The sequence below is a fragment of the Pituophis catenifer genome, unplaced genomic scaffold, assembly GCF_029215685.1.
Source record: "Pituophis catenifer annectens isolate HBS135680 unplaced genomic scaffold, rPitCat1.0.hap2 SCAF_3, whole genome shotgun sequence".
In the NCBI taxonomy this organism is placed as follows: Eukaryota; Metazoa; Chordata; class Lepidosauria; order Squamata; family Colubridae; genus Pituophis; species Pituophis catenifer.
Genome location: NW_027256883.1, coordinates 61,398,682 through 61,410,983, shown reverse-complemented (window position 1 = coordinate 61,410,983; position 12,302 = coordinate 61,398,682). Strand labels below are relative to the sequence as shown.

The following is a 12,302-nucleotide window of genomic DNA, read 5'->3' as shown; positions in this document are numbered from 1 at the left end:
GCTCATAGCATTGTTAGAGACCCCAGACACCGACTTTAAGGTCTGTTTCTGTTGCTTCTCTCTGGGAGGAGTTTTCGAAGTATTTCTAGCAGGACTACCAGATTCTGAAACAACTTTGTTCCCTAAGCCATCCATCTGGTAAACTTGCAAGATTCGTTTTTCTCACTATGTACATGTATACATCCAAACTAGACTGTGTTGTTTCTCTGTGTCACATAATATATGTGGGTATACACATAATTTTGTATTTATTTATTTATTTTGTCACGTTCATGTGGGTATATTGGAGTTGGTGACCCGTTGAAAGCTGTATGCAATGAAATTTCATTTTAATGTATGCCGATCAGTGTACATTGAAAGTGACAATAAAACTATCCTATCCTATCCTATCCTATCCTATCCTATCCTATCCTATCCTATCCTATCCTATCCTATCCTATCCTATCCTATCCTATTCTTATTCTATTCCATTCTATTCTAATCATGAAAAGGCAGTTTTTGACACCAGAAATCGAATTCTTCAAAACCACAATAAATCCTCCCAAATAATTCCTAATTTATATCTGTCTTTTTGACTGCAATCTTATCCACATTAAGCTTCTATTAGTTCTCCATTACCAAGCCAATCCATCTAAATCAGCTATTACATTCAGCACAATCTTCTGAAATTGGATCCAAGGATCTAACTGGATTTCTAAGACTTGGCAAAAAGATGCCCCTGAGCTCCTTCCCAACTAGGCATACTATGGCTCTGTTTTTAAATACCAGGCTTCAAGAGACTGACAAGAGAAGACATACAATTCTTTCAGTTCCTGATGATGATCCTCCATCAAAACTATTGCTATCTATTATTAGCCTTGAAAACACATAAAAAACAGATATAAATATCATCTAAAATCTCATCCAGAGCCCCAAATTAGAAACGGCATAAATACTTTCTTCAATCTTTTAATAAATACTTACTACATTGATAGTGTCGGAGGCAGGAACCTGAAGCAGACTTGGTTGATGGTAGCTTGTTGAAAGAGCCTGAGATTCAAGAGTGCTTGAATCCTGAAGCTGCTGTACTGCTGGAAACTGACTTGGTTGACTGTAGCCATCATTAACTGTAAAACCTGGTACAAATACAAATGAACAAAACAACCCCCTATTTTTTTGTAACACAAACACACCTAAAACAAAACAAAAAAATATTTCATAACTCAGGTTTTGCTAACTAAATGAGCTCTTTAATATGATTCATATAAAATGGCATCTTGAAGTCGGCAAACAGGAATGCAAGGAAAATCCCTTTCCAGATATCTGGGACAGATCCAAGTTTGGCCCAAATTATTGCACTGGTCAATGATCCTTCACTGCCCTCTTTCTTGGCAAGATTGTGAGATATTGTTTCAAAGTTATGTAAGTGAATACCACCACAGTATCATATTTTAAAAGCCTGACACATCACCATCTGGATATAATGGGACAGCTGAATGTTAGTGATCCTGACAGCATTAGCATTAGCTGATCCATACATGTATTACCTCCCATTAGGGTCCCCTTCACCAATAAAATCAAAAGGTGAAGCTAAAGATAATTAAGGTAAGTGTAGGTATGATTCTATAGAAATAGGGAAAGATAGTCCATCTAGGAAAAAGGAAACCAGAAGATGACAATGACAAACTATTTACTGCTGACAAGAAAATTATATAAACATTGTTCCAATATGCTCGGGTGGCAGATGATGACACATTCTCCCCAGTACAGACTGGCCTTCTCTTTAAATCTGAGATCCAAATCAAAACTGCAAGAAGATTGATTACGTATACTCTCAATCCTGAAAGAGGAACTCCTTATCCCCCCCCAATCAATCGTGTCATTTTCAGAGACTGGACAATTCCCTGCGGTTTCTTCAGCAAGTGTCTTTTTAGAAGTGATTTTTGCCATTGCCTCCTTTCTAGGGCTGAGAGAAAGTGACTAACCCAATGTCACTCAGCTGGCTTTGTGTCAAAAGCAAGGCTAGAACTCAGTCTCCAGGTTTCTAGTCTGATGCCTTAATTGCTACACCAAACTGACTTTCACAGTAATAATCCTGAAAGAGGAATTCCTTATTTAGAAGGACACATATAACTGGAACACAGAATGTGAGATGTGTGAAATAAGAGAAACCTGGAATTATGAAGTAGGCAATCAAGCTTTCTAAATTCGAAGCTTTAGAAAGAAGTTAACATAAATAGACAGGGATAGGCCTCTTTAAACCACATTATACATATATTATCCAAAGCATGACACTATATGAAAATATGGAATGACAGATGGCAATCAAGAGATCACTGGAATGTATTTGGAATAGCCACAGATTATCGCTAGAGATAGTGTGATATAAGGAATATGTGGTCATGCCAACTTGATGTCATCTAATCAACCCTACATATTTGCTGTAGAAAAACAGGGATCCATAAAATCAGCAATATCAAATGAAGAACAATGTAATAATAGCTCATTATTATAATAATGGCTGTGGAAATATAAACTATATTCTCAAAACCTAGAAGAAAAGAACAAATGTGGAAACATTCTAAAAATTTACTAAATAGCCATAGTAAGGTCACTTACCTTTCATTTTCCTTCTTTTTTACAGTCATTTCCATAGAACATAAATTGAAGTTTCCTTTAACTCAGAGCCATTCAAATTTTGAATTCATGTACACATGCATGTGTCTAAGAGGTTGACCCGGTACCCTTTATCTTCCTTATTACCCACCAAATAAAGCAGGAACAAATATTAACATAAGTGTGTGCCCTAATCTAAAGAAAAAATAATCACACAACAATTCTCCTCAAATTGAATCTTCATCCCATTGTTTCCTTTTAAATGATGTAATTTACAAATGTGACACTGCACATTGAAAAGCACTCCTCTTTGAAGTCACTGTTTCCCTGCTACTGCTTCCTTTTCTCAGAAAGAACAGTTCCATTAAAAAGCGGAAAGAACTGTTGAAAATGCAGTGAAGGGAGGATGCAAGAACCTTCCATATTTATTTGTTATAAAATCCATGGCTACCATTGACCTGGAAGTCTTTAAAGCAGATTGGAAAATCATTTGCTTGGTGTTATTATATGGCAGCTGAATCTGAGGGGCTTTTTATTCTTCACAATAGGCGACTTTGAACAATGAAGTCTTGGCTGCATAAACCAGGATATGCATGAGCTTTATGTGTACCATCTTTTAATCCCTTTCTGCTCTTCAGATTTATTGAAAAATGAGTCATGAAGCCTCCCATTGGTTCAAACTGGGGAAATTGTTCTTAACAAATTCTTATATCAGGATATAAAATCCATCTTTAAAGCGGATTTAAAAATAACTACATTTAGAAATAATGAATGCCCAATTTAGATTAAGAATCACAATGAGTGGTTACCAGACTGTTAATTGTTAGGTGGTAGTAGTAGTACCAAAGTAGTATTATGACCATGTCAGACAAAATAACATCAAGGTCTATTTCGAAGATAAAATAGGTAGGAGAAAATAATAAAATACATATGTATTAAATACAAAAAAATGAACTTTTGGATAAATATATTGCCTTTACATAAAATCCAGATCTCTTCAATATAATGGATTTTTAGCTGAATTGCCTAGTGTTAGCCGTTCTGCTCACAATTTATATATTATAGTCAAATAGAACAAGCTACGATTCAGGTCTCAATGGGATATTGTTTCAAATCGGGATTTTAAATATCTAAGTCTAAACGGGGTTTAGAGTTGATAGTTGAACAAAATGTGAGCAATATCTTTGATGGCAGGGGCACTACTTATAGATATCCTTTCATGATGTAACAAGTGATGAAGTATCCATATTTAGCCATGGAATTCAGCAACTCTTGCTCTAGGATAGACTTTGTTAGGAATTGCATGAAATTAATTATTTTTCAATTTGGAAATTGGTTTTGTTTTTAGCCAGCCAATGTAAAGAACTTTTTTTTTTCTTTCTCTCTCTCTCTTTTTGCCAATACCTGCATGTCTGGGCACTGATATCTAAGACTCTGTTTAAAATTTTCCTTTGCCTAGAAGGCGGTTGAGAGTAAATATTTGATGGAAAATCCATGCTGTAAAATTAATTTTGGCAGGTCAACTTACCCAGGAGGTAGGCTGAGCTATTTATTCAGCATGCTTGCATATAACATTAAACCAGAATTTTTAAACTATGGTTTATTGAAAAAGTCATAGAGTTCAAGTTAAGTTTGCTAAATTGAATAAACTGACAAACCACAATCTGGATTAATGTCCTATCTGAATCAAGTGGCAAAGAAAAAAAAATAAAAATGAGTACATGAAATTTATATTTATATCCTGGTTTATTAAGCCATGGTTCAATAGACCAAATTTAACAGTGTGGTTAATAATAGGGTCAACAGTTAGTGTGAGTCATTTAATTATTGTTCTATGCAGAGAACAATACTAGAAACAGTGAGAAGTTGATTTTGTTCACGTCTAAAGATCAATTGTTTAAAAGAGAACAAAATGACCTGCATTTTAATTCCTAGTACTCATGAAAGAGACAAAAGTATTCAAATCCTGTGTGCTCTGACAATGATTTTATTTTAAAATAGCATGTATATTTCAGCACTTGTATTCATACAAAAATAGTTCCCAGAACTAACAAATCTCCTATGTATTAAACAGAAATACAATAATTCTCCAAACAAAACTATGTAATGAAAAATATTAATGAAAGAGCCTTTATAATATTTAAAGAAATTGAAACTGATACTATTTTATATGTATGCATCATTCAGATGAGATATGGGTCAAACCTTTAAGCTGTTAAGATTTCTATCAACTCTTCCTTTATTTTAATGGAATTGTATCACATTTAGATTTAACTGTACTGAAAGGCTCTTGCAGTGAGAAAATATATTCTAACTCTAAAGGGTGCAAAAATAATCTATCAAAAGGTTATAATGTAACAATCATAGTTATAACAGAAGTCATTTATGATTCTGCTCCGTTTTTTGTGCTATTTCTGAGTGTTATCCTTATGGATCTAAAAGCTGTCCATCAGGAGGAGCAATTATGACATGTAAAGGAGAACTGTGGAAAGAGCAGGAGAAAAGTGCCAACTTGAACCGTCATCTAATAACAGAGCAAGTAATGTTTTGCAGGTAATGTGGAATCAACGAGTGATACCTTAGAACAATGTTGTCTAGCAGAACAAAGAAGTAAAGAGACAATGACCTGAACTGAATTTTCCTCTCTTGACTAGTAGAAAAGAAAATGGGAAAGAATGAAACACATATCCAGACAAAGGGATAGGGTCCACCATTTTAAACACATGTGTCCATACACACCTACCTGAAATTCAAAATTTCTGAAGGGCTCCAGGAACTTCAAGGAAACTCCAAAGTATGGAAAATCTGTAGAGGGTATTCCAAGTTGAATAGGAATTGTGTACAATATAGACTTTTAATTATTCCATCTTAGTATTTACATTTTAAGGTCCTTGGTCAAATATAATAATAATTTTTTAAAAAAGCAAAAAACTGTACAAATGATTCAGTATGCATTCTAATTCTAAATGCAAAAGGCTGGCAGCAAATTATATTTTACGCAAATTTATTGCTGCTGAAGATCAGTCTAGCTAGGCAGCACAACCTATTTCAGTGTACACAAAGACTGAAAATCTTTAGAAACTGCTTGGGGGGTGGGGTTGGGCAAAGAGGGAAATATAGGAAATTACCATACTTCTCTTGTTGGAAGCTTCTATTCTGTTCTCTTTTTGAGAACAGAAGCAGAATTTTCATCTGCAAAGGATTACCTTTGGATGGAACTCATGGAAGATAAACTTTAAGGTTCACAGAGTAGCAATTAAATAAAAATAAATAACTGGACTTTAGCCTCTAGCAATGCAACTGCATAAGTTCTTACTGCCTTCTATATATAACATTTTGGAATTGAAATAAATTGTTCATAAAGCTGACACCTTTAAAATGACTGTATCTTTACCAACCTTGTGATAATCCTTGCTGATCAAACGATTGCTGTACTATTGTTTGCTGCTCAAATTGGTTTATATTTTCTTGCAGTGCATGCTGGGATGTCACAAATCTATCTGAAATTAAATATATATATTTGAAAAGGAAATGACATTAAGTAATTCAGCAGTTGCTGCAGAAGTTTAACAAAAAAGAAATCTCTGATTTAACAGACTAATGGAGAAAAGCATAATGTCTGTTAAATCCAAGTGATTTTATCCATCATAAAATAGTGACACACATGGATAGAATGGTGAACAATATTTCATAGAAATATACACTGTATGGACAAATGGTATCCTCACAATATGTATTTTTACATCAATCTAAAGATATCTACATAGGACAAATTCTGGTTGTTGCTTCCCAAGTTCACAAATAAAATCCATTAAATTGAGGATTACTTTAACTGGAAAAAGATGTTAAGTAAAACAGGAAATTATAAAAGTCTAATTATTTTCTACTTTGATATTTTTAAAACCCTGCCACTTAACTATTATTTATCTTCAAAGTATCTTTGAATTGTCAAAAAAGTACTGCTAAGGAAAGAAATTCCAAATATGGAATTTGGAAATTTAATATATACCTATCCCCTTTTCTTAGGAAAACCCTTGATCTAGGCAATACAATGCTTATTTAACACTTTAGCTCATTGATATCATCATCAGTGATACAACCCTGAAGATTTTAATCCTGTAATTAGTACACTCAGTAGTTTACCTTCCTCTTGACCTAATGACTGATCAGTCAACTGAGGTCTGAGTCCGGCTTCTTCAGTGTCAACAACCTGCTGCTGTTCTAAATCTAAAATAGCTTCCTGATCTGTTGCAACGGCTTCAGTTTGCTGCAACTCTTCACTTTCAATTTCCACTTGCATTTGAGTAGAAACATGTATATTCTGCTGATCTACAGCTGTGTCATCAATGGAAGCAGCTTGCTGATGTTGCTGAAGCTGCTGGGCGAGCTCATACCTAGAAGAAAAGGAAGAAACATTTTTTACAATGTCAACACATTAGAACTTTGGACGCATTATAGGCGAAGATATAGGTCTCTAAAGAAGGCTCTTCTTTAATGCTGGGAAAGGTGGAAGGAAATAGAATAGGACAATTAAAGTAAGGTGGATGGACTCAAATCACAGCAGCAATAAACAAAGAACTGAAAGACCTGAAGGATTAGGTTGGGGACAGATCATGGAGAAAATCTATTTATGTGTGGTTCCCAAGAACTGACACAAACTTGATATAATATAATCAAATCACTCAATATAGCTACCATACTTTTCGGAGTGTAAGATGCACTTTCCCCCCTCCTAAAAGTGGGTGAAAATCATGGTGTGTCTTATACACCGAATGTTGCTGAAGCCCTGCCCACCCGCCGGCCGTTTTTGGCCTCTGCACACCCCACTTTAAACCCATTCCAGGCTGCGGGGATTGCCACAGCACATCACCGCCCCCATGTGTTATATTTTTGGCCTCCACGCATCACATTTATGGCCAGTTCCAGGCAGCGGGGATCGGTGGCAGCAATGGGGGGTCTAAAATGGGGCGTGCGGAGGCCAAAAATGTGATGCACGGAGGCCAAAAACGCAACGCACGGAGGCGGCAATGGGCTTTGGCAATCCCCACAGCCTGGAACAGCTGATAGGCTGTATTCCAGGAGGCTGATCCAACCACCAATCAGCTGCTCATGCTGAATCAGGCTACGATAACGTGCTGAAGCTGACCAGGCTGTTTGCTGCAAGGATGCTAGCCAGATGAATACCGATGGATGCTGGTAGGCAGAGGCAGAATTTTTTTTTCTTGTTTTCCTCCCCAAAAACTAATGTGCGTCTTATACTCCAGAGCGTCTTATACTCCGAAAAATACAATAATTTGAGCTACTTCCTGAATTTCCCCAACCTGCCCACATTTCTACTTCTGCTATATTATAAACTTGAAAGTACTAATGAAGCTAAGAGAAACTAACAAGGAATTAAAGTTAATAATAGGAAGTTATCAAACTAGCAGAAATATATTTAGCTACTATATTATGCCCACAATAAATATATTTAAAAAAACAAGTGATGAGATTTTTTCTTTTTCTCATCCTGTATTTTCACTTTTAAATTGATCTACTCATTAAAAATAGTTGTTTGTAATTCAGCCTAGGTTCCCAGTCTCAAAAAATGACCTAAAAGTTCTTTCAACAACTTGAATTTACTGACAGGCCCCAAAGAATTTCAAAAGAGCACTGTATAACAGCTGGAATTAATTATAGTTCAGGACTGAATTTCAAGATACACAAACCTGTGCGTTTTCATATGTTTTTTGCAATTTAATGAGGTTTTGAATGTTTTTTGACAATACGGGCACATATAGGGTCGAAGGTCATTATGGATGCCCATGTGCCTCCGTAGACTCCCTCCAGTGGTGAAAGCTCCATTGCATATAAGACACTTGAATGCTTTTAATCCAGTGTGGGTTCGAATATGCGCTTTTAGCACTCCGGCTGATACAAAGCCTCTTCCACACTGAGAACATTTGAATGGTTTTTCACCAGTGTGTGATCTTTGAAATAAACCAAAGAAAAAAGTCAGATGAACAGATAGGGAAATAAATACTAAAGAAATAGCAATTAAAAGAGAAAAGGAGAGACATAAATAAGTTATCAGAAATGGCACCTGCAACAGCCTCCTGTTCAAATTTTTACTCCATTCCCTTTCCTCTTATTTTCTTTTCCTCTTAATTCCAAATCGGGATTTATCAATAATTATGCTCAGCAAATTTCAAGTCCTCACGAAGGGTTTATCTTTTGCCTTTACTATTTTTTGTATATCCTTGAAGTCCAGCTAATTGAGAACTCCCCTTCCTTGCATTGACATGTGTTTGAATACAATGAATTTCACAGGGGCAGCAGAATTTGTAACGTCATCTTTGGCAGAGAAAACACATTTTCTATAGCAAGATAAGAGGCTTCCTGTTTTGAAATATTTACCATTCTTAAACTCTTCTAGTTCAGAAATATGCCTAGGTCTCCTTACATGCATTGCCTGTTTTAGACCTCTTCACAGAGGTGTAACAACATTCAAGTCTGGGAACTATAAAGTCCATTCCAAAACATTTTTTTTCTATAAGTCTTCATGGTTTATATATATATATATACTGTATATATGTATATGTACTAATTTTATTTTCTTTTTGGTTAAACAAAAATAAGCACAATTGTGCTGTCTTGAAGTTTTAATGCTGAGTATTTCTTGAAATTACCAAAATAAGATTTGCAATAGGGAGCTTGAAAAACAAGAAAAGAATCATTTGTTCTTCTTTAATTTTTGTAATAATTCAAAGCATTCTATTTTTAAGTAGAATTTACCGGATATGTTGTTTAAGATGACAAGACTTCTTATAAGCTCTGTGACAGTAATAGCATTTGTATGGCCTGTCTGCTTCATTCACAAAATTATTATTGAAATAATTTTGGAAAAATTGGCTATTCCTTGGGATTGGCTGAATAAGACCTGTAGAAAGAATGGCAGATTAATGCTATTTTAAAGCAAAATAATAATAATAATCCTTCCAATGTTTACTATATTCTGGTTCCTAAACAGAAATGAAAATTATACTTTTTTCATAATTACTTTTTTTACTTAATCTATATAAAATTCTCAAGAGGGCAGTACGTTGTACTAGATCAATGATAACGGAGGTTTCAAACACCTGTGCTTATGAATGCAGCAAATTCTTAAAGCAGCCATGCCTTTTCTAGGAGCACATAGATGTCCTCTGCCTCTTCCATGCAGGTCTAGGAACCAGACACATTTAAGAAATTGAAGGTTGGTTTTACATTTGTAAGCACACCTACTCCGAAGCACTATTTTGTCTCCAAAGGTGCAGCACAGCACTAACCTTTGATTTATGTGAATAAAATATTTATAAATATTCCTATGTATCAATTTTAAGAACCCTTTTAAAAAAGAATGTTTCCAACCAAAAATACCAATTAATTTATCCAAGACTAAGATAGCCCAATTATTAAAACTTACTAGGCTGCTTAAATATCAGGAGATATTTACAAATGTGAATAATTATTTTCTTATATCTTCCAACACTGAATTTTGAAAAACAGAACCTTTAATAAAATTGTGTATCTGTAAATCTCATGAAAGAAGTTTATCTTATATACAGCACAACATACTGAATTTATACCCTCGATAAAAAGCAGTTTTACTCTAGTGTATCAGCATTGCTTAGCCAAGATAGAAATAAAATGCAGCTAAAATACAGTTCCTATTCCGATATATAATGTATTTATATTTAATAAGGCTTTGCAAAGCATTTGAAAATAATCTGTATGGAGGAAACTTTCTAAGCTGTCAGAATTAACACAGCTTTTTTAACTCTTTTGAAAATAAGTGCGCTTGTTTGATCAAGTGTACACATTCCTTTCACTTCTACTCTCTTCTAATTAATGAAATCTTTTTCCAGCAAAATTATGTTATACACTTTATACACTTTACCTAAATCTGTGATGAGGATTGGTTCTTGTAAAGGAATATCAGGTACTGGCACATTGCTCTTGCATATTCGAATTTTTGCAGGTTTCCGCTGATGCCGCATCTTTCTCAGTTCAGTATGTTTAAAGTGAGAAGCAATGTGTGTCTTTCTGTGGCCTGAAGTTCTAAACTTTTTGTCACAGTGTGGACAAGCAAAGGGTCTAATACCTATAAAAGACAAAGAGATTACGTCTTTATTTCAACTTCTAAAAATAAATAAGTAAAAAGATAAGGTAAATAATCAAATATGCTTAACTCATTCAAAAGCTTTGCCTTAAAAAATTTCTATTTAAAATTTAACTTACGATACTACAAATCCTGCTTTCCCCACCATGTGGACATAGATGGCCTTGTAGGATCACGAGACAGGGTAGACAAAAATTGATTTTTTAAAAAAATAAAATAAAAATCAGATTTTTTTATTTAAATCAGATTTTTTTTTTATTTTTTATCAAATTTATTTTAATAAAATGCTTTTGGAGTAAAAATCTATCTAAAGATAGTTTTCTATTTAAGAAATATAAATAATTTAGTTTATTTAGCATGAATTGGAGCTTAGTTATGTAGCATGAGGCTGTATATTCTGCAATATTGGGACAGTCGGTAAGTCCACGGCGGGTCAGAGGAGTAGCAGAGACGACAGTTGCTCTTTAAAAATCATGATTTAAATCGAGTTGATTTAAATTAAGCCTTTTTAGTAGTGATTTAAATCAAGTTGATTTAAAATCCACCTTGACGAGAGAGAACAAATGTTTTCCACAAAATATAAGCTTCACCTACCCAATCCTTGCCCCAATGTGCAACATGCAGAGCAAACGAAGTACAGCTGTATAGTTGAAGATGTGCTCTGCTCAAAATCTTCCCTCTGAGCATAGAAAGTACTCCAAAAATCCTGAATGGCCCATGCCTTCCCCAAAGTCTAAAAATAGAATTTGCCCAGCACCTTAACTAAGATGCCTGCCTGTATGAAATAAGGATAAGGCTTCAGATAAGGCCCCAAAGGTGCTTTTCCAAAAGGCAATCAGACTTTCTTCCAAAAAAGTCCAGCTGCCTTTAGGAAAAACACTTTTGGGACAATCATAACGATTGAGAATCTCCATAAACATTTCAAATAAGACGTGTTTAAGGCTCCACAGTAGCCAAATTGGATCCAAAGTCTCCACCACTTGTCTGCACAAACACTGTAATATGAACCCAGAGAAAGTCAATAGTACACAATTTATAGTTCTATTGGTCCTTTCTCTCTGGGTTGACATATATTAAATTTAACATAAGCAACAGTTATATTTTACAATAAAAACATGACACTGTTGATCCTGCTTTGGTATGTTTGATCTGAACACAGCTGATAAGCAAATAAGGTTATGACACAGAAAATTTTTATTTTTCTTTTTTGCTAAGATTAAACATAAGCAGGGCTTCAAAACATTAGAAGTCCAGTTGTAGGATTTTACCTGTATGCAAGCGAATATGTACTTTCAAACTTCCTGAGGTAGAAAAGCACTTCATACAGTACTGACACTTAAAAGCCTTAATGCCCGTGTGTGTTTTTATATGTGCTGTGAGAGTACTCTTCACGGCAAAGGCCCGGAAACACTGTGGACATTTGAATGGCTTTTCATGAGTGTGAATGCGTATATGCCGTACGAGATCACTGGGTTTTTTAAATTCCTTAGAACAGTATGGGCAAATATGCCATCGTATTCCGTTCTCCTCACGTATGGAACCTGAAATATAATTTTAGAGTAAACAA

The 12,302-nt window shown here is 34.8% G+C and overlaps 1 protein-coding gene across 1 annotated transcript in view; it reads right to left on the bottom strand.

Moving 5' to 3' along the window:
* The window catches only part of ZNF236 (zinc finger protein 236), a 54,438-nt gene that overhangs the window by 28,804 nt on the left and 13,332 nt on the right, over nt 1–12,302 (bottom strand). The window contains exons 10-16 of the mRNA XM_070942434.1: nt 12,004–12,276; nt 10,514–10,717; nt 9,370–9,514; nt 8,304–8,564; nt 6,739–6,989; nt 5,994–6,095; nt 964–1,115 (exon numbers count right to left, since the gene is read on the bottom strand). Coding sequence (XP_070798535.1) covers nt 964–1,115; nt 5,994–6,095; nt 6,739–6,989; nt 8,304–8,564; nt 9,370–9,514; nt 10,514–10,717; nt 12,004–12,276 — 1,388 coding nt within the window. The remainder of the gene's footprint in view (nt 1–963; nt 1,116–5,993; nt 6,096–6,738; nt 6,990–8,303; nt 8,565–9,369; nt 9,515–10,513; nt 10,718–12,003; nt 12,277–12,302) is intronic.